General features: G+C 45.4%; 1 protein-coding gene across 1 annotated transcript in view; it reads right to left on the bottom strand.

Moving 5' to 3' along the window:
- Positions 1 to 25,921, bottom strand: part of UACA (uveal autoantigen with coiled-coil domains and ankyrin repeats) — a 132,271-nt gene that overhangs the window by 26,581 nt on the left and 79,769 nt on the right. Inside the window, exons 4-7 of the mRNA XM_020813215.3 lie at positions 15,282 to 15,346; positions 7,218 to 7,275; positions 4,581 to 4,651; positions 4,384 to 4,490 (exon numbers count right to left, since the gene is read on the bottom strand). Coding sequence (XP_020668874.3) covers positions 4,384 to 4,490; positions 4,581 to 4,651; positions 7,218 to 7,275; positions 15,282 to 15,346 — 301 coding nt within the window. The remainder of the gene's footprint in view (positions 1 to 4,383; positions 4,491 to 4,580; positions 4,652 to 7,217; positions 7,276 to 15,281; positions 15,347 to 25,921) is intronic.

The following is a 25,921-nucleotide window of genomic DNA, read 5'->3' as shown; positions in this document are numbered from 1 at the left end:
CCAATGTGGAAGGCTTAAAAAGGGACTGGACAAATTCATGGTCATGAATGGCTACTAGTCATATGATTAAATATTCTTTAAGAGCTTTAGGCAGTACGTCTCTCAGTATCACTTCGTCAGCAAAAGAGTGGGGGGATGCTACTGTACTCATGCCCTGCTTGTGTCCTTAGAGGTGTACAACTGGTATCCGGTCCTACAAACCAGGAGCAATTCACTGCTGGAACAGTGAGATGAGACAGCAGAGAGCTCGGAGGGGGCTATAAAAGACTCTGTAGATGAAAAGAGAGGTTTCCTACCTGTAACCGTGGTTCTTTGAGTGGTCATCTGTGAATCCACACAAATGGGTAAAGTCTGCATCAGCACAGGACTCCTTGGACCTTTCTAGAGCTTTAAGTCATGTGTTTAGTAGGACGTTCCCCCATGGTGCGCATGCTCTGCCCATCCAGAGGGCCCATCAGTTCCCAGCAGAGTCCGCCACTGTCAAGAAAGAAGGGAGACAAAACATGACAGATGGGAGGACGGGCGGGATGTGTGGATTCACAGATGGCCACTCGCGGAATCAGGGTTACAAGTAGGTAACATCTCTTTCTTCTTTGTGGTCTCTGTGAATGCACACGAATGAGTGACTAGCAAGCTAACTTACTGGTTGGTGGGCCATCATGATAAAAGAGATGTCAGGATAGCCCGACCAAAGCTTGCATCTTTCTTAGCCTGAACATCAAGTCTATAATGGGAGGTGAATGTAGAGGGACTGGACCAGGTAGCTGCCTGAAATATATGGGAAATATCGACTCCCTGAAGTAAGGCCGTGGAAGTGGCAACGGCTCTGGTAGAATGTGCTCTAATCGAACCTGGTAGGGGCTTCTTCACTCATACACTGGATTATTGGTCTGAACCATACAGCAAAAAAGTTTCTGAGACGACACTTGACAACCCTTGTTTGGCCCTTGGTAGCAGATGAAGAGATGGGGGAGACTTTCTGAAATCTTCTGTACAGGAGATATAAAAGGCTGAGGAACCCCTTACGTCAAGGGTATAAAGAAGGCACTTAAGATCTGAAGAAGGCGAGGGGAAGAACGTCAGAAAGACAATGGGTTGACTGAGATGGAAGTTGGAGACAACCTTGGGTAGGAATGAAACATCTGGGTACAGAGTGACCTTATCTGGGTGGAACTGCAGGTAAGGAGGATCAGCTCTTAGTGCTGCTAGCTCACTAGCTTGTCGAGCAGACGTGACTGCTACCAGAAACAAGGTTTTAAAGGAAAGGAACTTGTAATGGATAGTAGCAAGTGGTTGAAAATGTAGACGAGTTAAGTGATGTATTATGAGTTGTAGGGAGCATTGCAGAATAGGAGGTTGGGGAGTAGGCCACATGTTTTGAAGTCTCCTGAGGAATCTCTTCAGAGTCAGATGGGAAAATAAGGTGGATGCCTCTGAACCAGAAGGTTGGTGTGCAACGATAGCAGCAATATATATTTTTAGGGTGGAATGCGAGAGTCCCTGCTTGAAGAGATGCAGGAGAAAAGTGAGAAGTGTATCTAGAGTGACCAGTGTGGTAACAAAATCCTTAGATCAAGCATAAGTGGTAAAAGCATTCCACTTGTAGGAGTACAGCAAAGTTGTGGATGGTTCTCGTGCTCTGGCAAGCACAGCTGTTATTGTAGGAGAATCCGCCAGGCTGTGAGGTGGAGAGACATGCGGTCCGGATGATTGATTGTGCCCATCCTGAATTAGGAAATGGGGGCATCTTGAAAGGTGTAGAAAGTCGGATGACATTGCTTTCAGAGGGCTGAATCATGGCTGGCATGGCCATCAAGGAGCTATGAAGATGGCATTTGTCCCCTCTTGGCTCACTGGATCAAGGGGATGGGGGAGAAACATGTGCAAGACTCTTCCTGCCCTGGAGCAATAGCGGGCACATTTTGTGTTGCGCTCCAAGGCAAAGACGTCCATGGTGGGATTTCCCCATCTGCAGCAAAGGTGAAGAAAGATAGTGTGATCTAGTGTCCACTTGTGAGTCTGGGTGGTAAGGCAACTTAAGTAGTCCGCTATGTTGTTGTCCTCAGTGGCAACAAGGACTGCCACAAGGAAGACATGGTGAGCGTAATGCCATTCCCAGAGTTGTACTGCTAGGTAGTGTACCGCCTTGGAAGGCGAAGTGAAAGTATCTACGATGGTGCAGGTGGATTGAGATATGGAAATAAGCATCTTGTAGGTCGATAATGAAGCAGTCGCCCCAGCGAAGGAGAGGAATGACGGTACTGAGAGTAACCATTCGAAAACGCTTGAGATTAATATAGGAGTTGAGGTCTCGCAGATCTAGTATAGGGTGAAGGCCTCAGTCTCTTTTGGCAACTGTAAAGTAACAGGAGTAAAAGTCAATATGTTGATGGGAATGCTCTGGGTAGCGTCTTTTTGGAAAAGCAATGAAACCTCTTCTTCGAGGATGGGTGAATAATTGAATTTTATTTGGCCTGTAGGTGGAAGCTTTATGAACTCTATGAGATAGCCAAAATGGATAATGGCTAGCACCCATATGTCACTGGTGATAGGAGTTCATTTGTGAAAGAAAGAGGTGAGACAAGACTGTAGGGGTGTAGACTGGTGGATTCGGGGGAAGAGACAGTCAAAAGTATTGTTTGGGTTTCTTTTCAGGTCATCAGAATGGTTGGCAGGGACGTTGTCTGAAGCCTGGGGTCAAAAGAATGGAGAGGTTGAAGACGGTGGCATGGGATGCGACTTTTCACCAGGAGAAGGTTTGTAATGTTGGCACAGTTGATGGAATGTGCTGAGGAGATGCCATTGGGTGCATGGCTATCTTTGGTACTGTTGAGTGGAATAGGTCTTGCAAATCTTATGTAGGTAATCCATGACCTCATCAATTTTATCACTGAACAAACTGACCCCATCAAAGTGTAGGTCTTCAATGTGTGAACATGCATCTTTTGTGATGCCGTCAGAGCAATGCTTTTAGATGCAGCATCAGCGATGCACTTTTGCTTCACTAGGATTGTGGCTTCAAGATGCATATTGAGAGCAGTCACCCAAGATTCAGAAGGTGGGGGAAAAGGAGGGGGGGCAGGTAACTCAGGAACATCCAAGTTTGGCTGAAGAGGCCTCAAAGAGATGTAGAAGCAAAAAAAAAAGTTCTAATCGTGAAAAAGTAGCTCTAGCATTGTAAGGAGTCTAACCTTAGTGGCAGCTGAAAGGAACTGAGGAACCCTCCAGATGGGTGGAGCATGCACACCATGGGGCAATGTCTTACTAAACACATGACCTGAAGCTCTAGAAAGTTCCAAGGAGTCCTGCACAGGCACAGATGTTACCCATTCGTGGGCATTCACAGAGACCATGAAGAATAACAATTCATCTCACTTCCCTGAGACATTTTGGTGAGATATGACCAAAATGGTAAAGGGTCCAGAAACAAGACCTATGAAAAATGAACAACGACTTGGGTATGTTTGGCTGAAGGACACTGAGAGCTGATATGAGATGTGATATCCTAGCAATCTTTAAAAATCTAAGCTATTGCATGGAAGATGGCACAAGGTTGTTTCAGCAGCTCAAGAGGATATGAGATAAACTAATGGACTCAAATTATAATAACTGTTTCAAGATTTCTGCTGTTATACTTATCGATAGGAACAGCTGTTCAACAATGGAATGAGATACAGTACAGTATTAGGGAAGCTTTAATTGCAGATCTCCTGCTTTAGCAAGAATCCTTAGGGGGCTGTATTCAATGAGTCTGGGGTTCAATTCCAACTCTGCAATTCCATGTTTCATCTTTCCATCAATAAAACAGGGGCCACAAAGCTGTGAAGGATTCTTGTAGAAAAAGGATCATTGTAGAAATAAAACTTCAAATATTCATAATGAATTGTTTCAGTTTTCCATGTCCCAAATGGTATTTTTCTTCAGATGTTCAACAAAAGCATCCTGTTGATGGAGCCAGTGATTTGATACCCTGGCTTCTTAGACTATCGTTTGAACAATCCTTTATTTTATGAGCTTAGGCATAACTATAATGTGTTGCCAATGATACCTTCCTAATCAGTTATAGCAGCCTGTAAAGCACAAAGAGAGGAGGATGCAAGTCTGACATTTTTCATACACGTTAACAAAGCATAGTTTGTTTCTGTAGTTGAGCTTGGTACTCTAAAGTCTAAACAGCTATGTACACTGATGGCACTAAAGGAAATAAGTTGTTTTGGCCCGTTAAGCAATATTGTCAGACCTTTTCTGCTTTGGAGCTAATTTCATCACATTCGATCACACAATCTGGCTTCTGTACAATAGTTTCACTGCTTGGAATGTCAGAAAGAGCTCTTTCAAAAGTATACAATTACATCCTCTTCAAGTGCTAGACAAACACATTACCGGTTCTGTTTGTCTCTTGCATTGACATCAGCACCTCTGTCTAGCAGAAGTTGACATATAGTTGGACGGCACATCTGAGTGGCCAGCACCAGTGGTGTCCTCCCATCCTAAACAGAAGGGAAGGACAGCATTAAAGAAATTGCAATTAGTTTGATCTGCTCGGGGGGAATATCCTGAAGGGGACTGATAATACGTACTGCATCTTTGGCATTCACCAAGGCTCCATGGTCACATAGCAATTGTACACTGGATGAACAATCTGACATTGCTTTGGAAAACAGAAAAATGTTACGTTATTAGCAAAAGGGAAAAAAAAGAAATTTCACTTCTTGATCAAGATAATAATCTGCTTTAGTATAATCTAATAGCCATTATCTTCATGATATACAGTATTTCTGACAACAAATGTTCAATATAGCTAGAGAGACCTATTTAGATGAAGCCAGGGGGTTAATCTCACTCAGCTTTAGTCACCAGGGTTCTCTCTGCAGCAGCAACCATGACCTGGGAGGTAGGGAGGCAGAGCTGCAATGGTCTACTGTGAATCAATGCACCAATTTTATAGGTTCAAGTGTTTATATCTAGAAGTGGGTGTCCAGGAAGAAACAAATAGTCTTCATTTCTGAGCCGGCTGAGCTGGTGCTGAGAATGGCATTGGAGTCCCTGTAGCTTATTGAGGAGGAAGACTTCAACATCCATACCATGGCAATTTCGTTAGGAGTGGCTTAGGACTTCATTGTTTATTGTTTTTACCTCCCTTTAGTGCTAGAGCACTCTGTCACGTCCCCCATGACAACCACGGGTGTGTCCCAAATGGTATCTGGCTCCACCCATGAAACAGGATGCTATCTAGACTTTTTCTTCTTTACTACTGGTGTTCTGCGTATGAGGGAGCTTCTTGTGGTTCTGTTGTCATGGTAAGATAACCTGGTCAGATTTAAACTCACTGGAAGTCAGAGACTTTGCAGTGGCAAGGGATATTTAACATGGTCTGCTCTGGAGGCTGGTGGACCCAGATGTTTTCCAGAAAGCTCTTGAGAAGTTCCCTGTAGCCTAAGCATGTGACCTGCTGAAGGTCCTTTGGAATGCGGAAATGTGTAGGGTGGTAGACACAATCTTTCCTAATCATTCCCTCCCACAAAGTGGAGCCAAACGGTCCCCTCTTTTATTATTGAGCTGGGGATGATGAAATGAGTGGGATGGAGGCTATAGTGACGTTGGCAGAAACATATCTGAGAGAACAATCTAGAGGCCATTGGGAGCCTTATCCTATGGCAGTGACAGTGGTGAAGAAATTATTTTCACCTTTGGGTCTGCACAGAGTCTTCCGCTGCAGATTTTTTGAATGGTCAAGGGCCACCCAAAAGAGCTGCACTGGAAGACTCTGTTTGTTACCAAGAGAATGCAGACCACTTACATGCTGGCCAACAAGAAAGGAGTGTGGATAGCTGTGAAGAATTTGAACAACATTTTGCAGGAAAAATTGCTCAGATCTGTTCTAGCTTGGATGCTGTAGTTCATATAGTTCCTGTGAATATAACTCTCCGTTGCTATATTATTTTGCTGTGCTTTTGGCAAATAGCTGCTTGCAAAGGAATGGAATTTCAGTATTTTGTTAATAATGTTATGGTTTTCAGAAGTGTTTTTAATTAAAATTGCCACTACATACAGCAAGATACCTTTTCCAAGTGAAGCTTTTACCATGGACTGGACATTGGTCTTCTGCCTGGTTTCTCATGTGAATAACAAAGATAGGTTTGTTGCAGAAAAATTTCCCCAAAACTAGCTTTCTCCCCAGTTACCTAACAGATCACAAGCAGTACCTTAACACTTACCCTGAAAAAAAGTTTGCACAAGCTATTACCCCGGGCATACAGTCAGTAGCCCACCAATGCCTCTATTGGCTATGTGGAGTACAGTACAGACACAGTATGAAAGAAAGAGTACCAACCCCCTTCTAATTTCCTAGTACAGTGGTGCCTCGCTTAGCGATGTTAATTCATTCCAAAAAATTGCTGCTAAGCGATTTCATCGCTATGCGAAACGCGGTTTCCCATTGAAATGCATTGAAAACCGGATAATCCGTTCCAATAGGAACGAATTGCCGTCCTTAAGCAAAAATCACCATAGGAAACATCGCTAACCGAAACGCGGTTCCCCAATTGAAATGCATTGAAACCTATTCAATGCATCTCAATGGGGGAGAAAATACAACAACAAATTAAAAAAAGAGTCAGAACAAAGTCACATTTGGTTAACGAAGGGTTTATTAAGTGCACTTTATGATTTCAAACATTTTAAACAGTAAACTTTAACTTTATAAATAACAGAAGAACATTTAAAAAATAGCAAACATGAGGCTATTTAAACCATCGTTAAGCGAAACAGGGGACCCAAAATTTAATCGCTATGCGAAGCATGGTCCCAACCATTGCTAAGCGAAAATCGCCCATAGGAACCATCGCTAAATGAAGCGCAAAAACGCTCCGAAAAAGTCATCACTAAGCAATTTCGTCGCTAAACGGAGCGTCCGTTAAGCAAGGCACCACTGTACTGTACTTTTGAGGGTGGTGGTCTGGGGGACTTGATTAGTTAAAAGGAATATCTTTTTATGATGATTAACTTTTTTTGCCTCCTGTCTTGTTGATCTCTTGAATATCAGAATTTGCCTTTATGAATTAGGCTTTTATTCTTGTACTTCTTCTAGTAGATATTAGATGGGCAGTATAAAAATTGAATAAATAAATAAATGCCTGGGGTAATACAATAATTCACTTTCCTGGCTCATTTTTCATAGCATTAAAAAAACACTGCAAAATAGGACTTTTTCTTACCTGCATCATGAAGAGCTGTACGACCCTGCAGATCCATGTTTTCTGTAGGGCAGTTGTACTATCAAAACAATCAAACATATTTTATCTCTACTAGGCTAATATTTAACAATCAGAACACTTAGTATTGATTTGAACAAATGTACACTTGCATTTATTAGCTTTATTCTTAACTTTTAAGTATTGTCTTTTAATGATGTAAGTTGCCTTGGATCCTTCCTAAGGAGAAACGCAGGGTAAAATATTTTAAATAAATGTGCAAATGTCAGGAATAGACATAAAAAGAACCCCAAATCACAATATTCATCATAAATCACTGATTCGTAGTGATGAATATTTACTCTCTTTATTCATCCCTTGGTTTGAGCATGGGCCCGGACAGCAAGCTAGGCTGCCAGAACAGCTGTACTGGCAGCCTAGTTTGTTCCCTCTGCCTATGGGCCTGCCAAACACTCTCTCTGTCACATCCCTATCTTGTCCTGTTGGCATTGCTGCCGGCGGAGAGGAAAAAGAGGTTACTTACCTGTAACTCTGGTTCTTTGAGCAATCAAAAGGAGGACCGATGTGTACTGATTTACTGATTTTAGACTTTTTTATGATTAGTTTTTCCTCCTTTTCCTTAGTTGCCTCGTCAGCTCGGGCCACCTTTGATGTCAACATCGACTTAGATTTAGAAGTCGACTTGGCCTTATCTGATCCCTCTTTGGAGCAAGGGGATGGAGTCATCTGGCCGGGAGCTGACAAAGATTGTGTTTGTTGCTCAACCAACCTAATCTGGCAACTGAAGAGTCTCTACAGCCGGTGTTGCGGGATTCATGGCAACTTCCCAAAGGTGAGATCAAAGTCTCTGAAGCCTCTGTTTAAGCGTGGGCTTGATATGTTTCTTGCAGACCACACACGATTGGGTTTGGTGTAGCTCACCCAGGCAAAAAAGACACCTTTTGTGGCTGCTTTACAGGTTAATCTGCACCTGCGCAGAGCAATCTCGGAATCTTCTAGAGCTTAGGCATATGGTGCCGGGACCTTCCCCTCACTGCCTGTAACTCTGCCCCAGCACCTGTCCACTGCTGCACAGCAAGCCAAGAGGCACACGTGACAGCTAGCGGGGAGGAAGGGTGGGATGTGTGAATTCACAGATGACCACTCAAAGAACTAGAGTTACAGGTAAGTAACCTCTTTTTCTTCTTTGTGGTCTCTGTGTATGCACACTAATGGGTGATTAGCAAGCTGACTTAGCAGGTGGTGGGTCATCACGGAAAGACAGATGCCAAGACGGCAAGGCCAACAGCAGCCTCAGTCTTGGAAATCCAGGCAGCAGTGTTCTGCAAAGGTGAGTGGAGTGGCCCACGTGGCTGCTTTACAGATGTCTATCAAATCTACTCCTCTCAGGAAGGCCGTGGAGGATGCCACAGCCCTGGTAGAGTGGGCCTTCACCGCAGAAGGCAAAGGTGTCTTGGCCAGGTCATAGGCCAGGTGGATTGTGGAAACTATCCATCGAGAAATTGTCTAAGAAGAGACAAACTAGACCTTCTAGATGAAATAGTCACTAGAGGGAATTGTCCCTCTAGAACGTCCGTGGAAGGAAACAAACAAGCACTGTGATGAGTGGAAGGCAGCAAAGCGAGAAACATAGTATGCAAGGGCTCTCTTCATGTCAAGAGAGTGAAGAGCCTACTCCAGATTAGATGTAGGAGATGGAAAAAAGGTTGGCAGGGCTATTGGCTGGTTTAAGTGAAAGGTCGAGGCCAACTTGGGGAGAAAAGACAGGTCCGGGAATAGAGTCACCTTGTCTGGGTGAAATTGCAGGAAAGGTGGGTCGACTCGAAGGGCAGCAAATTCACTAGCCCACCTTATAGAGGTTATAGCTAGAAGAAAAGCAGTCTTTAGCGACAGTAACTTATCTGATGCCAAGGCCAGCGGTTCAAAGGGTGAACCCATAAGTCTGTTAAGGACCAGTTGGAGGGACCACTGAGGAGTGGGTGGTTTAGGAGGGCAGAGATTCTTCAGTCCACACAAAAACTGCTTGAGCATGGGATGTCTGAAAAGTCCAGCCACCTCGGAAGAAGGCAGGCCGCTATTGCAGCTATATAAACTCTGAGAGTAGAGTGTGAAAGGCCACAATGAAAGAGTAGAAGAAGGAACCATAGCACCGCATCCAGTGAGGTGGGTAGAACCAGGAATCCATGTGTAGAGGCAAGTGCAGAAAATGCCTTCCATTTGCCAGAGTATGTGAAATTTGTGGAGCAGCATTGCACATGCCTAAAGACATCTGTTACTGTGGGAACAGCCTCCAGGCTGTGAGGTGCAGAGAGTTCAGGTCTGGGTGAAATATCGTACCATTGTGTAAGGAGGGAAGATGCAGGAGTGGTGGAAGTCGTACATAGTCCACTGAGTGCTCGTGCAGGGCCGAGAACTGTGGCTGGCGAGGCCACCAAGGAGCAATGGGAATCACACTTGCCTGTTATTGGTGTATTCTGAGGATGGTTCTCTATACCAAAGGTACAGGGGGAAACATGTACAGCAGCCCTTTTGTCCATGAGGTCATGAATGTGTCTCTCAAGGAGAGATGGCCGACTCCCACTCTTGAACAGAAGTGGGCTCATTTCATGTTGTTGGAGGAGGCGAAGACGTCCAAGCAGAGGCACTCCCCACCATTGGCACAGTGTGTGGAAGACCTGCTCATCCAGCGCCCATTCGTGGCTACACACATGGAGCCTGCTCAATCGATCTGCTAGCACATTGCCTTCCAAGACTACATGGACTGCCAGTAGATAGATGTGGCGATCGTAAAACCTTTCCCACAGCTGGATCGTCAAATACAGAAGGCAGAGGGAATGTGTACTGCTGTGGTATTGTCTGAAGCCACCTGGACTACCTTGCCCAGGAGATGATGCTCGAAGGCTCGGAAGGCTTTGTAAATGGCCAACAGTTCCAGGTGGTTGATGTGTAACAGCTGTTCTATCGCTGACCAGAGGCCGTGTGCTGTTAGGGTTCTCAAGTGAGCTGCCCATCCAGAGGGGCTTGTATCCATGGTCACTTGGATGTCCGGCGCCAAAGGACCAAAAGATCTTCCGATAAGCAAATTCGGGTGGAAGGTCCACCAGGAGAGCTGCTCCGCCAGTTCCTCAGTAACTGTTAGGCAGGTCCAGCAAGGGGTCGCAGAGTGAAAGGAACCAAGCCTGTAAGGACCGCATCTTCAGCCTGGCGTGCTGAAGCACCATCGTGGTGGATGCCGTAAGTCCTAATAAACATTGCGCCTGAAGAACTGAAACCTTGGCATTTGGAAGGAAAAGGGCCACCATCTGCTTGATTTTCAGAACACACTCCTTGGGAAGAAAAGCATGGGCCAAAGAGGCATCCAGGACTGCGCCGATATAACAGACCCTCTGAGTGGGCCGGAAAGTCAACTTCTTGGAGTTTACCTGGAGTCCCAGGGCAGACAAGAGGGGCAGTGTAAATGAGATGTCTTTGCGTGACTGGGTAGGAGTTGGCACCACCAGCAACCAATCATCGACATACAGTACAGAAACACAGTGATACTTTGTAAACGGAGATAAGCTGCCACTGGGGCTAAACACTTTGTGAACACCCCTGGGGCTGTGGACAACCCAAAGGGGAGGGCTTTGAATTCATAAATCGCCCCATTGAGAGAAAACCTCAAAAATTGCTGATGGTTGGGCTGAATGGAGACGTGAAAATAAGCATCCTTTAAGTCTATGACTACAAACCAGTCTCCTTGTCTCAACATCTGGATAGTGTTATCAAGTGAAACCATCCTGATTTTCGGGGTGTGCTATACGAATTCAAAGGGCACAGGTCCAGAATGGGATGAGGCCCACTATCTTTTTTGGTATGATGAAATAACAAGAAACTAAGTGCAATGGCAGGATCATGAACCTGGACAATAGCATCCTTCTGAAGAAGAGCGGCTACCTCATCTTGTAGAGGGAGTGAGGGTATGGTACAGTATTCCTGAAAATGCTTGTAGTCGGAAGGGAGTCAAATTCAATGGCATAGCCTTGGGCTATAATAGTGAGCACCCAAACATTAGAAGTGATGGATTGCTAGGCAGAATGAAAAAGTTGCTAAATGAACTGAAAAGTGGTGTGTTGCTTGTTGGCCAGAGCAGTTAAAGGCCCTGCTTGGGCCTGCGGTCTATGAGGCACGCCTGCTAGTGGGGCCACTGTCTGCCAGACTGCTGTCGGGATGGACCTGGTGCAAAACTCGTGCCCTGAGCTCTTTGTCGGTCTGGATAAGGTTGGTAGGAGGCACATCAGGCGTCGGCACTGAACGAGATCAACCGGCTGGGGTCGATGGCACTTGGTCTTGCATCACGGGTCCATGGTAGAGGGTGACGTCGAGGCTCATCCTCTGGATAGTAAGAGGCCCTGAGATACCTACAGTATCAAGGAGGCGACGGCGGGGGAGAATAGGAGCGATAGTACCAAGACCGCTGGCGAAGCCTGTAAAAGTCAGGGTCATAGGGAGTCGGATACCGACGGCTACTGAGCTCGAAGTCCTTGAGCTCCAGGAAGTGCCCGTAGCCATCCCAGTGAGGCCTGGGACGATTCTGATATAGGGAGAAGTCCTATGGTGAAGGGTGTCGGTGGTGGAATACCTCGGGCTCAGGAGCTGGTTTCAAATGTCTCGTATTTTGCCTTCTCTTCCTAGACAGGTCATGGGGAGAGGCAGGTGGGGATGGAGATGCCTGTCTCGACATCGAGCCCGGTATTGAACCAGGGCTGACCTGCATGAACATCTGAACCTCAGCAGAGGCATCCGCCAGATCCCGAGACAGGGGTAAATGTGGAGATGGTACAACAGGAGGCATGGAGCCCGACAAATCCTCATCACCCGACAGCACACTCGGGCCCAAAGAGTCTCTCCGCGGCTGGGGCAGAGACTGTGGCGATGGCAAAACAACAGTCGGTGCTCCAGAGGGCTCCTGGGCCACCTCTCTCTTCTTCTTCTTCTTTTTTTTTGACATCGAGGCCGAAGGTTGCTTTGACATCGAAGCTGTGGTAGTTGACTTTGAGCCCCAAAATGCCTTTGCAGATTTCTTAGCTTGCTTCGGCGAAGCACCTGCAAGCGAAGAGAACTCCAAAGAGGGCAGAGAGACTTTTCCCACAAATATGAATGCAACCATTGGAGTAGCTGCTTCAATGCCAGTTTGGTAAAACGTTTATAAACAGAACAAAGAGCGGCTGGTGTTCTTCCCCCAAACAAAATAAGCACTGGGAATGCCTGTCCGACAACAGAACCTTATTCGGGCAAAAGGAGCAATGCTTAAAAGGGCCTGACGAGGCCAGAAACACAGAACAGAATATACAAAAACAAGCCAGTTACAGTGGGGTCTCTACTTAAGAACTTAATCCGTATTGGAAGGTGGTTCTCAAGTTGAAAAGTTCTTATGTTGAATCTGCATTTCCCATAGGAATGCATTGAAAACCATTTAATCCGTATCTGCTCTTTTCCGTCCATAGAAACTACAGTGGAACCTCTACTTAAGAACTTAATCCGTTTTGGAATGGTGTTCTTAAGTTGAAACGTTCTTAAGTTGAAGCAAAATTTCCCATAGGAATGGACTGAACACCAATTAATCCGTTCTGGCTGTTTTTTTGTTATGTAGAGGTGCGTACATTGAAGCATTAGTTCCCATAGGAACTAATGCAAAGCTGGTTAATACGTACTCTACCACTAGGGGGAGAATTTATTTTTAACCTAAGATGACCTGAGGTGAAAAAAAGAGCAGGAAAGGTTTTTTTTCCTGTTCTTATCTTGGATTTCTGTTCTCAAGTAGAAGCAAAATTTAGCAAATGGAGCTGTTCTTAAGTTGGATTGTTCTTAAGTAGGGACGTTCTTAAGCAGAGACCCCACTGTATATGCTTTTTGCCAAATTCACTTGTCCAAAGGGAACGTCAGTCCAAAATCGTCAATTATACCGGGAGGACCAAGATAAGGGAAAGGAATAAAACACTACATGTAAAGCTCTGATCGAGATACTGCTACAGCGGCGTCAGAAACGGAACTTAGGCACTCGGTGCCAGGGCGGAGTTATAGGCAGTGTGGGGGAGGTCCCGGCACCATGTGTCTAAGCTCTAGAAGATTCAGAGGTTGCTCTATGCAGGCGCAGATTAATCCATTAGTGTGCATTCACAGAGATCATGAAGAAGTATGCCATTCCAGTGAGCTAGCCTGACCGCTCTGCCTCTGCAGGTGTATGTAAGGTGTATGCCAGAACTGCAGCTTCCTTTCCAGTGCCACCACAGCCGCCGACACCACCAACAGGGCAAGTAAGGAAGCAAAGGGGGACCGTGGGAAGGGAGTTCAGCCTTTATTTTTTAGAGAGAGCCACAGGCCATCTTAAAAAAAAGTGAACTGACAAACCGATTCGTGGTTCATTGGAAATTCCTGGGAAATTTTGTGGGACATCAACTCTGATGAACCACAACAACTGCCATTTTGGCAGTTTGTCCCCATCTCTAGTCAAGAATCCTTCAAAAACATTTTAACAATAAGATTTTGGTAAAAATTTTGCAGGAATAACATAGAACGGTGCCTGACACAGAAACCACTTATGGCTTTGACTACTCAGCATGGTATCCACTGTGGCAGTGGCTCTTCTGGGTTAGAAAAATATATCATTCACAGATCTGCCAGGAGATGCTGGAGCAAAAGATCCCTCGGCCACTAAATTGCAAGCTTTATAGTTTGCTGTTGGACTCTGTAAGCAACTACAGTGGTGCCTCGCTTAACGATTGCCTCGTTTAGCTATGTTTTTGCTTAACGATGGTTTTTTAAAAAGAATTCTATGCATCATTTAACGATGTTTCCTATGGGCGATTTTCGCTTAGCGATTTCGAGACCATGCTTCACATAGCGAATGCATTTTTAGGTCCCCTGTTTCGCTTAACGATGTCCGGTTTTTCAATTTTAAAAGTGTCTTAACATGTTCAACAAATGTTTTAAATGCTTGGAATCGTTAGTGCACCTTCTAAAACGTGTGCAAACTTAATTTGGCTTTGATCTGACATTTCGTTAATTTTTGCTGAATTTTTTTCTCCCCCATAGGAAAGCATTGAAACCAACTTTTGACAGCTGTCAAAGGTTGGGCTCCATTATTTCCTATGGGGGAGAAAAAAAATCACAAAAAATTAACGAAGACTCAGAACAAAGCCAAACTAAGTTTGAACAAGATTCAGAAGGTGCTCTAACGAACCCAAGCATTTAAAACAGTTGCTGACTTTTCGTTAATGTTTTGTGAATTTTTTCCTCCCCCATAGGAAACAATGGAGCCCAACTTTTGAGAGCTCCATTGTTTCCTATGGGGGAGAAAAAATTCACAATAAATTAACGAAGACTCAGAAACTGTTTTAAATGCTTGGATTCGTTAGAGCACCTTGCAAAACCTGTGCAAACTTAGTTTGGCTTCGTTCTGAGTCTTCGTTAATTTTTTGTGAATTTTTTTCTCCCCCATAGAAAAACATGGAGCTGTCAAATTTTGACAACTGTCAAAAGTTGGTGCGGGAAAAAAATTCAGCAAAAATTAACAAAAAGTTGGATCAAAGCCAAATTAAGTTTGCACCCGTTTTAGAAGGTGCACTAACGATTCCAACCCTTTAAAACAGTTTTGAACCTTTTAAGACACACTTAAATTTGCAAAAATGGACATCGCAAAACCATTGAAATGCATTGAATAGGCTTCAATGCATTCCAATGGAGGAAACATTGTATCGCTTAATGATGTTTCCTATGGGCTTTTTCGCTTAAGGACGGCAATCCGTGCCTATTGGAACGGATTAACTGGTTTTCAATGCATCTCTATGGGAAAACCTGTTTCGCTTAACGATGTTTTCCCATAGCGATGTTTTTTTGGAACCAATTAACATCCTTAAGCGAGGCACCAATGTACATAGACCTTAAAGATACAGGATGCTTTACACCAACAAAGGTTTTACTGTTTTACGTCTTCTCTGTTTTCCCCTTGTGTTTCAGGGTACCCAAACAATGGATTTTGAGCTTGTTTACTTTTTACATGGAATATATAATTTTAAAAAAATCCAGTACCTGCAACAGTTTTTGTAGACAAAGTGCATGCCCATATTTCGCAGCTAGGTGCAGAGCATTCCGTCCTGGAAAGATTACAGTAACAAGGAGAAACTCAGTGGAATAAAAGAAGACATGCAATAAAAAATTAAAAACATAACCACAATAGATCTACCCATGTGGACAATGGGTTGTTGAAAGATGATGCTACAAAGATAATTATTTTCACCAGATTATACACTGTAATACAGAAGGGATGGGAAGAAAATAACAGGTTGCTTACTCATAACTATGGTTCTTCCAGGGATCATGTATGCACTTGTGCAGGTTAGTCCTCCACACATGCAAAGTGTCTTTGAATCTTGCAGGGTTAAAGCAAAAGCATTTTGGTGGGTGATCTGACCACAGGATACATACACAGGCTTATGCCCTCCCTCACTTCCTGTACTCAACTGCAAAAATGGTAGTAGTGGGTAGAAGGAATTTTCAGCAAGTCATCTACAGACAGGAAGGCAGAATGGGTGAATGTGCAGGTGACCACTTTTCTTCTTCAATGTGGTCTCTTTGCATCACACATATGGATAATTAGCAAGCTGATTTCCCCACTGGTGGGTATCATCAGAGTGCTGTAGATAATATTGTCATTCTAAAGATTCCGTCATGGTGAGTCAGATGTCTAGATAGTAAAGGCAGACAAAATTACACTATGTAGCCATTCAGCATACAACATTTGGGGGACCCCCATGCATCCAGGCTGCAGAGGAGGCACCTACTCTAATAGAGTGGGCACATACCATTGTCAAAGTTGCAAAAACTGCATTGTGTAATATAATTGAAACATATGTTGATTAACCTGTAATAGGTGAAATGTCAAGGAAGGTGTTCAAATGTCAGATTTTCTGATGTGACATCATGGCTGAAGATCCTTTATGCAGAGATAAGAGAAACTTTATTGGGGCTGCCATAAGAAACAAAGAGGTAGTAGCCTGTTGAAAGGGGTGGAAATGGGACACCAAATTGGAAGGAAGATGACTTCATGTCGAAGAAGTTTTTCCTTGTGAAACTCTAGGAAAGGAGGGTCAAACAGTAAAGCCAAAAATTCTCCAGCCCAGGTGGTACCAGGGGTGGAGGCAATGAAAACCTCTGTGAGAGGTCCTGGCCTGGGGAGAAAGGAACGAGGAGTTTCTGGATGGCTGGGGGAGAGACATGTATACCCAGAGAGACACCTGGGAGAAACCCTGAAACCTGAGGTGCACAAGAAAGGATTGTGCATTATCAAATAGTTGCTATTTGAAAGAAGATAGTTCACTCTAGGAGGATGGTGAGGAATGTTTGCCACTTGTCATAGCAGGAACACCATATCCACAGAACAAGATCTACGCCTGGTGGAAATGGCATGGAGAGGTAATTTATCAAGCCATCAGCCTGTGGGAGTGGAGCCTGGGTGTTGGAAGCAGCCCTGAGTTTGTGTGAGGAGTCCCAGAGCTTGAAGAAACAGTAGAAGCAACAGTTAGAGAGATGGGGAAGATGGGGGAAACCAAGGTTGCCTGGGCCAGCAGGGGGTTCTGAGAATGCAGTGTATATAGTTGTCTTGCAATCTAACCAGAACTCTACTGAGTTATGAGGGGTACATGAAGAAAAACAGAGCAGCAGACACCCAGAAGAAAAGAAATGCATCTCCAAGAGACCCTTTCTGAGAAAGTCTCCTAGTGCAGAACTTGTTGATGAGTACACATGTAGCGGTACTAGAGCAACACGGGTTGCATCCCTTTGAGACTCATAATGATGATCTGTGAAGACTTCTCCCTTTGTAAAAGAATCACATCCACACTTATGAATAAAGCTTGTGTTTACTGGAGAAATACACTGGGGATAAGAAAGATCACAGAGTTTTAGTTGAGGTGCCCAGTGTGATGAGATGAAATTTGTAGTTGGAATCTTGTAAGGAACATGAGTTTTGTAATTGAGAAATGTGCAGGAGAGGTTCCATCTTGTTTCTCTCTATAAAGGATCTATGCTATGCTGACAGGTTGTTTGCTAGTGAGAGCAGGGAGAATGCTATTCTGAGAGCATGAGAAAGGACTCTGTGAGATAAGATAGATGGGTATTGTTGTGACTCTTTGCTAAACCACAGAACCCAAATAACATCTGTTACCCATGGGAGAGAAAGTCATATGGTGTGACAGGACTGTTTGCCTAGCAACAGATTGTGATTGGATGACATTGTGGGATAGAGTGATAAGACCTTACCAGTTACTCTTGAAAAAGGAACTTTTTGCCTATGGACCTTGTCATTCGTGACTCACCCTAATGTCTTTAGGGACCTACTCTTCAGTCTTTTGTGACTTATTCGTGGCCTACACACATGGATTATACATGGACTATACTGAATTACCCTTTGGCCTATAGACTATTTCCTATGGACTATTTCCTATGGAATACCCTTTACGGACTACTTCTTATGGAATACTCCTTATGGACTATTATCTTGGATTTTTCTCAGGACAATGGGACATTTTCTCATACTGGATTTTTCTTTTTGTACAGTATTTTTCTTCTACAGGATTATTGAGGACTATAGACTTTTTCTTACCTAATTGGACTATTTTATTTTTCTAATGGATTACCTTATTGGAACTGTTTTTATTATTTTTCTTGGCTTTTTGCATTTTTGTAATGTTCTTGGATATTTGCATATTTTTCATGTTTTCTTTGCCTCACTACAGATTTGTAAATAACCAGCACAATGCTTATTTACTTGCTTTGGCCTAGATTGGTTTTGATACCTAGGAACATGCTTATTCTTTAATAAAATAATGATTATAAAAATCAATTGGTTTCCTGAACAGTAAACTTGTCTTAGGGTCATCTGAGAGTGCTGCCTCGGTCTAGCATACTTAAGGAGTCCTGCCTGTGGTGCAAGATAAGTCTAAGGACTACAAAGCCCACATGGTTTTCTAACAGTAAAATCTGCGAGTACAAGGGTGTTCTTATTAGGGCAGACTTGTAAGATGGGGAGTTGTTCATGGCTAGCTGAGTTCTAGGACTCACTCAGCACGTGTTAGCGTGTCCAATCTCCAAATTACTCTCTGTCCCAGCATTCACGCGTGCTTTCGGGCTCCGTGTTTGTCACACCCGGAGCAAAGGAAATGGGATTTTTCAGTGTTGACAATAAAGCTGAGGGAAATGAGAAATTAGCTAGGTTTGGCTAGGGAGCGGCATAGGTCATCTTGGTGTGGGGTGACGATGAGCCAATCATTGACATACGGATATACAGTGGTGCCTCGTTTAACGAGTGCCCCATTTAACGATGAATCCGCATAACGATTGATTTTTTGCGATTGCAAAAGCGATCACATTACGATGTTTTAAATGGAGGGAAATCACTTTGCGATGATTGTGGGGAAGCGCTTCCCCACGATCATCACAAAGGCCCCACCGATCAGCTGGGTTTCGAGGGGTGGAGAGAGAGAGCCCCGAAGAACAGCTGATGGGCGGGGGGGTTGCGAAGCTGGCTTCCCAGCCAGCTTCGCAAATCCCCACCGAGCTTCGGGCTGCCTCTGTCTCCCCTTCCATCTCCAGCCCTGGCAAGCAACCCGGGCTGGAGATGGGTGGGGACAGAGAGGCAGCCCGAAGAACAGCTGATGGGCGGTGGGGAGGGGTTTGCGAAGCTGGCTGGAAGGGGAACTGGCCAGGGGGCGGATCCAAGCGGAGGCAGCGGCAGGGGCTTGGATCCGCCACCCGGCCCGTTACCCCATCCATGGCTGGACTCCTGAGAGTCCGACCATGCAAGGGGAACCGCCCGGGGGGCGGATCCAAGCGGCGGCAGCGGCAGGGGCTTGGATCCGCCACCCAGCCTGTTACCCCATCCATGGCCGGACTCCTGAGAGTCCAACCATGGAAGGGGAACCACCCGGGGGGCGGATCCAAGCAGCGGCGGCGGCAGGGGCTTCGATCCGCCACCCGGCCGGTTACCCCATCCATGGCCAGACTCCTGAGAGTCCGACCATGGAAGGGGAAGCCGGCCGGGGGGCGGATCCGGGCCGCCCTCCTCCCAACCCTTCACCCCCTTCTCCGCCGCTGCCGCCGGGCTTTGGAAGCGGCTTCCGAAACCCAGCGGCGGAGTTGAGGGTGATGGCTGGGTCAGGCAGAGACGGGAGGAGGGGGAAGGCTCAGCCGCCGCCGCTCAGACGCGCTGGCCAGCATTTTCGCGGCCAGCGCATCCGAGAGGCCTCGGGGGAAGACTTCTCCACCGCAGCTTGGAAGCGCTGGCTGCGAAAATGCCAGCCAGCGTGTCTGAGGGGTGGAGGAGGAGCCTTCCCCCTAGGCCTCTCAGACGCGCTGGCCGGCATTTTCGTGGCCAGCGCATCCGAGAGGCCTTGGGGGAAGGCTTCTCCACTGCCTCTTGGACGCGCTGGCCGGGCGCGGGGCGGCTCCAAGTGGCGGCGGCGGGGGCAGAGGGGGTTCCAGATGGCTTCCAGTGCTTCGCCTGGAAGCCATCCGGACACCCCCTACCCTGTCCCCACGCTGCTGAGAGCCTTCCAAGCTCTCAAAGGGCTTTCTCCAATGTGGGGGGAAGCCCTTTGAGAGCTCAGAAGGCAAATGTCGGCGGTTGGCGGTGGCTTTGGGGTCCTTCCAAAGCCACCGCTGACTGCCGACATTTTCCCCCAGCTGAGCGGCGGGGTTTGAAGCTCCCGCCTCAGCTGGGGGAAAATGCCAAAGGCCCCATTTTCGGTCAGCTGGTCGGCAGTTCCAAAATGGCTGCCCCGCTGTGCTGCCTCGCTTTAGAGGCACCGAAAATGAAGGAACATCGCTGAACGGTGAGTTTATCCCCCATAGGAACGCATTAAACGAAGTTTAATGCGTTCCTATGGGTTTTTCCATTCTGTTTAGCAATGTTTCCGCATAGCGACGATTAATCCGGAACGGATTAACGTCGCTATGCAGGGCACCACTGTATTGGGATACTGAGGATATGAGGATGAGATGCCAGCCAGCATGCTGTTTGGAAAGTTCTCTTAAGGCAGCAGCTGAAGGGGACATAGAATCTGTACACAGAAGGGCTGAAGATAAAACTGAAGAAAGTGCTGGTGTTTGGGGTTGTAACGTTCAGCCCTGCCCTCACCTGTCCATCACAGCTGGGCAGTGGAACAGCAGCCAATGAGGGGACGGAAGGTGGAGCTAAAGGGGGAGGAGCTGGGATATAAAGGGGTGTATGGTGTTTGATAGAGATGGAGATTAGAGATGCGAGTTTGTTAGTTATAGTGAGTGAGAGAGCCTGTCAGTGTGAAATAGACTGTGTGAGCCAGTGATTTAAGAACAGTGATTGACTTATTGATTCTTTACCAGTGATTTCCTATTTTTATTTCCTGTAATCAATAAACCAGCTTTTGTTTTTCAAAGTTACACTTGTCCTTCGCTTGATTTTCAAGGACAGGTTGGTGGCAGCAGAGTTTAAAGTGAAGTAGCAACCACTCTGTGAAGTGTGAGTGTGGCTGTTACAGGGGTGGTCTGCTTATCCCAGCCATAGGCATCATCACAGGTGTATCCACAGCTTGATAGTAATGAGGAGGTGATAGCTTGGAATACAGTGGGGTCTCTACTTAAGAACGTCTCTACTTAAGAACAATCCAACTTAAGAACAGCTCCATTTGCTAAATTTTGCTTCTACTTGAGAACAGAAATCCAAGATAAGAACAGGGAAAAAAAAAACCTTTCCTGCTCTTTTTTTAACCTTAGGTTATCTTAGGTTTAAAAAAATTCTCGCCCTAGCGGTAGAGTACATATTAACCAGCTTTGCATTAGTTCCTATGGGAACTAATGCTTCAATGTACGAACGCACCTCTACATAACAAAAAAAAAACAGCCAGAACAGATTAATTGGTTTTCAGTCCATTCCTATGGGAAATTTTGCTTCAACTTAAGAACGTTTCAACTTAAGAACACCATTCCAAAACGGATTAAGTTCTTAAGTAGAGGTTCCACTGTAGTTTCTATGGACGGAAAAGAGCAGATACGGATTAAATGGTTTTCAATGCATTCCTATGGGAAATGCAGATTCAACATAAGAACTTTTCAACTTGAGAACCACCTTCCAATACGGATTAAGTTCTTAAGTAGAGCCCCCACTGTATGAGATGGAAAAATTAATAATGAACTGTTGAGGAGGCATGAATAAGGATTGGAAATGAGGTCTTCAGTGAGGGGACTGGGATACCTTTCAACATGATGAGTAGGAGAGGCAGATCAATATCAATGCTGTGATGGCATATTAAACCACACAGCCATTGGTCATCAGGAGGAAGTGTAAGTATGAGTATGGAGAGGAGGTGGCCCAGAAGTGGTTAGCGAGATGAGACAAAGGCTTAATTTGAGTGATGTTGGAGCAGGGAATGAAATCAAGTCCAAAGATAGCTTCAAGTTTGAGAGCAAAGAGAATGAGTTGCTAGTGATCTTGTCTCTATTACAGAGTAAAAGATTACTCAATCAACTCACCCTCAGAATAAGAGGCCAGAAATCAGCCCTCTACAGCCAGGCTGGTATTGTCAAACCTAGATTTACGAACTTAATCCGTTCCGGAAGTCAGTTCATAAATCGGAAAGCTCGCAAATCGAGCCAGCATTTCCCATAGGAATGCATTGGAAACCAATTACAGTGGTGCCTCGCTTAACGATTTTAATTGGTTTCAAAAAAACATCGCTATGGGAAAACATCGCTAAGTGAAACACATTTTCCCATAGAGATGCATTGAAAACTGGATAATCCGTTCCAATAGGAACGGATTGCCGTCCTTAAGCGAAAAGCGCCATAGGAAACATTGCTAAGCGATACAATGTTTCCTCTATTGGAATGCATTGAAGCCTATTCAATGCATTTCAATGGTTTTGCGATGTCCGTTTTTGCAATTTTTAAAGTGTCTTAAAATGTTCAAAAACTGTTTTAAATGCGTGGATTCGTTAGAGCACCTTGTAAAACGTGTGCAAACTTAATTTGGCTTTGTTCTGAGTCTTCGTTAATTTTTGACAATTTTTTTTCTCCCCCATTGGAATGCACTGAATCTGATTTTGATGGCTGTCAAAATCGGGTTCAATGCATTTCAATGGGGGGGGGGGAAATTCGCCAAAAATTAATGAAGAGTCAGAACAAAGCCAAATTATGTTTGCACACGTTTTACAAGGTGCTCTAACAAATCCAAGCATTTAAAACAGTTTCTGACTCTTCGTTAATTTTTGGTGAATTCCCCCCCCCAATTGGAATGCACTGAACCCGATTTTGATGGCTGTCAAAATCGGCTTCAATGCATTTCAATGGGGGGGGGGAATTCGCCAAAAATTGATGAAGAGTCAGAACAAAGCCAAATTATGTTTGCACACGTTTTACAAGGTGCTCTAACGAATCCAAGCATTTAAAAGTTTCTGAACATTTTAAGACACTTTTAAAATTGCAAAAATGGACATCGTTAAGCAAAACAGGGGACCCAAAACGCATTCGCTATGCGAAGCATGGTCCCAAAATCGCTAAGCGAAAATCGCCCATAGGAAACATCGTTAAAAGATGTGGAAAATTCTTTTAAAAAACCCAGCGCTAAGCGAATACATCATTAAACAAGGCAATCGCTAAGCCAGGCACCACTGTAATCCATTCCAGCCAAAGTCCTTCCATGGTGTTGGGGAAGCATGGCTTTTCACCTGATGTTGCTACAGCTGCTGACTCCCTTTGGTGCCGGGCCATGGTCTGAGCTCAGCCCAGCAAGAAGGGAACACAGCATCGGGTGAAAGGAGGGAGCTGATTTCTCCCCGGCCGCCTGGCTTGCTTCTCGTTTGGAGAAGCAAGCCGGGCTGCCGGGGAGAAATCGGCTCCCTCCTTTCACCCAATGCTGCTGGGGCTGCTGAGTCCCCTCTGCACCGGGCCAGGGGCTGAGCTCAGCCGGTGCAAAGGGAACTCAGCATCGGGTGAAAGGAGGGAACCAATTTGTCCATGCCCACCCGGCTTGCTTCTCGTTTGGAAAAGCAAGCCGGGTGGCCGGGGAGAAATCGGCTCCCTCCTTTCACCCAATGCTGCTGGGGCTGCCTCCTTTTTGGCTTTGGAGGTTTCAAAGGGCTTCCTCTGATGTCAGAGGAAGCCTTTTGAAAGCTCCACAGGCAGGGAGGAAGGGCAAGAAATTCGAACTTCCCACCCTTTCTCCCTGCCTTTTTGGCTTCGGAGGCTTCAAAGGGCTTCCTCTGATGTCGGAGGAAGCCTTTTGGGTTCGTAACTCAATCTGCGTTCACAAGTAGGGTCTGCTACTTGCGATGAGATCGGGTTCGTAACCCAAAACGTTCGCAACTAGGGCCGTTCGTAAGTCGAGGGCCCACTGTATTGGGAAACTCTGGCTGAAGTCACTCTGTAGCAGATGTAAAAGGAGCAGGGGATGTCATAATCCAAAGTTAAATGCAGGGAGGCTCTGAGACCTTGGTGGGGCACATGGGTGCTGACAGCAGACACAGTCAATCCAAGTATGAGGCGCCAAGAGAGGAGGTTGATGTGGAAAATGTCTCTTTTTCCTCTTGCATTTCTCCTTCTTAGGGGAGGGAGAATGTGAGCAGGCTTGTTTATGATGAGAAGCCCTCCAAGTGGAGCAGAACAGTTCCAGGGTAGACAACTGTACCAAGGCAGCTGATGTGGAAGGTGAATTCAGCAAAGGGGCAAACAGCTGATCAGCCAAAGGAGGCAGTCTAGAACAGATGCAGCCTCTGGTGGCTGTGGGGCTTGATGCCAAGTGGCCTGCTCTAATACCTGAAGAACACTCTCAAGAGGAAGCCTGGAAGTATAACTATTGATATGGCTTTCTTCTAGACAGAACAGACACTTGGAAGTGGCTATCTGAGGGATCTTCCTGCCACGCTAAGTGCACTTCTTAAAGAAGGTTCTAGAAGACACAGTTAGTGTTGTTTGTATTTGAATAGGGATACTAAATTGAAGCAAAAGAGACCATACAAGGGCCAAGTTGTTGAGAGTTCAAGGAGAACCAAAGGAATGGTTGGAAGAAAAGTAGGTCAAGTCCAGAAACAATTGTTCCAAGGTGTTACTGAGCACGTGGCAAATGCAAAAGAAGAGGAAGAAGTCAGGAGCCTGTGTATTTTATACACAGGGTCAGGTGGGCTAGGCTGCTACCAAAATGCTTTCACATTAGCTCTAGAACAGTGGTCAGGAAACAGAGGTAAATTACCCCAAATGGGATAAAAATGAAAATCCTGGGGGTAATGACCAGAGTGCTACCCCCCCACTCCCACCCCCTGGAGCCGAACCTCAAACTGGAAGCCACCTCTCCTTCCTTCCTTGGTGGCGGCACTTGTAAGTCCTCCGTTCTTTTAGAGATGGGAGACAAGGCTGCTTGATTGGTTACATCTGTAGAACAGCCCCGTGCAGTCAATCCAGCTTGTGAATGACTATTTCCGCCAGAGGTGACTGCAAGCAAGAGGAGGGAAAGCTCCAGCTAAGGAGCGAAGGAAGGTGCCAGAAAGTGACGAGTGGCTTCATCAGCTTGTTTAAATATATGCAGAAAATGGAAGGAGGGAGGGGTGTGTGTGTGTGTGTGTGTGTGTGTGTGTGTGTGTGTAAGAGAGAGAGAGAGAGAGAGACTGACTGACTGACTCAAAACTATGAAAAAAGGAACAGGCAAACAGGACAGAAGGCTTGAATTAAGGGGGAAAGGGTGGCTTCATCAAGCTTGTTTAAATGTAATGAGAGGAAATTGAGATACTGAACTGAAGCAACTAACTATTGAAAATTGAGTTAGAAAGGCTTTGTGTGTGTGTGTGTGTGTATAAGAGAGAGAGAGCGTGTGACTTGACTCTTTCATAAAACCATGAAAAAGGAACCTTCTAAAATTTTATCTCCACTGCATTTAGCTCTGCTGCTTCTGCTGAGAACAGCAGAAATCTGAAGTGTGTAGCAATCATGTTTATCTATTTCTCATCCCCAAATCAGACAAGAGTATCATAGTTTATTCCCAAAATTTGAATCCCAGTCTTTCTGCTCCTGGTCCTACTTTGACTGCAGCACCAAAAGACTGGATTTCTTTATTGAGTCAATCCATCTCATGTGCAGACTTCCTCTTTTCCTACTGCATTGCACTTTTTCCTGCATTGCTGCCTTTTCCAGTAAGCTTGTCTTCTTATGATGCCAATGGCAAGTACCCTTTGTTTGGTTATTTTAGCTTCTAGTGAAAGCTCACACTTAATTTGCCTTACTTATCTTTCTGACAAGTCATAATAAGTTTGTCATTGCTTTCCTCCCAAGAAGCAGGTGTCTTTTAATTTCGTGGCTGCTGTCCCCATCTGCAGTGATCATGGAGCCCAAGAAAGTAAAATCTGTCACTGCCTCCATGTCACTGATCCTTTGATATTGGGCTGTGGCACAAGGGTGGGTGACATGACCTTTAGCCTGGTTTGTTCCTTTTTGCACACCACACACAGAATTATTAAAGTGGTAGGAAAAGCCCTCTCCCCAACTCTGCGGTGGCTGTCTCTAGTGAGCACATCATTGCTAGCACCACTCTGGCAGCCATTGATAATTAAATCCTTTGTAAGCTAGCAAAAATTTAATGCAACTTGCTAGGCACATTGGACACCTTACTACTTCCTATACCACCCCATGGCTGGAGTGCAATGTGTTCCAGC

This window comes from Pogona vitticeps, chromosome 12, assembly GCF_051106095.1.
Source record: "Pogona vitticeps strain Pit_001003342236 chromosome 12, PviZW2.1, whole genome shotgun sequence".
Lineage (NCBI taxonomy): Eukaryota > Metazoa > Chordata > Lepidosauria > Squamata > Agamidae > Pogona > Pogona vitticeps.
This window is presented reverse-complemented; position numbering and strand designations above follow the sequence as displayed.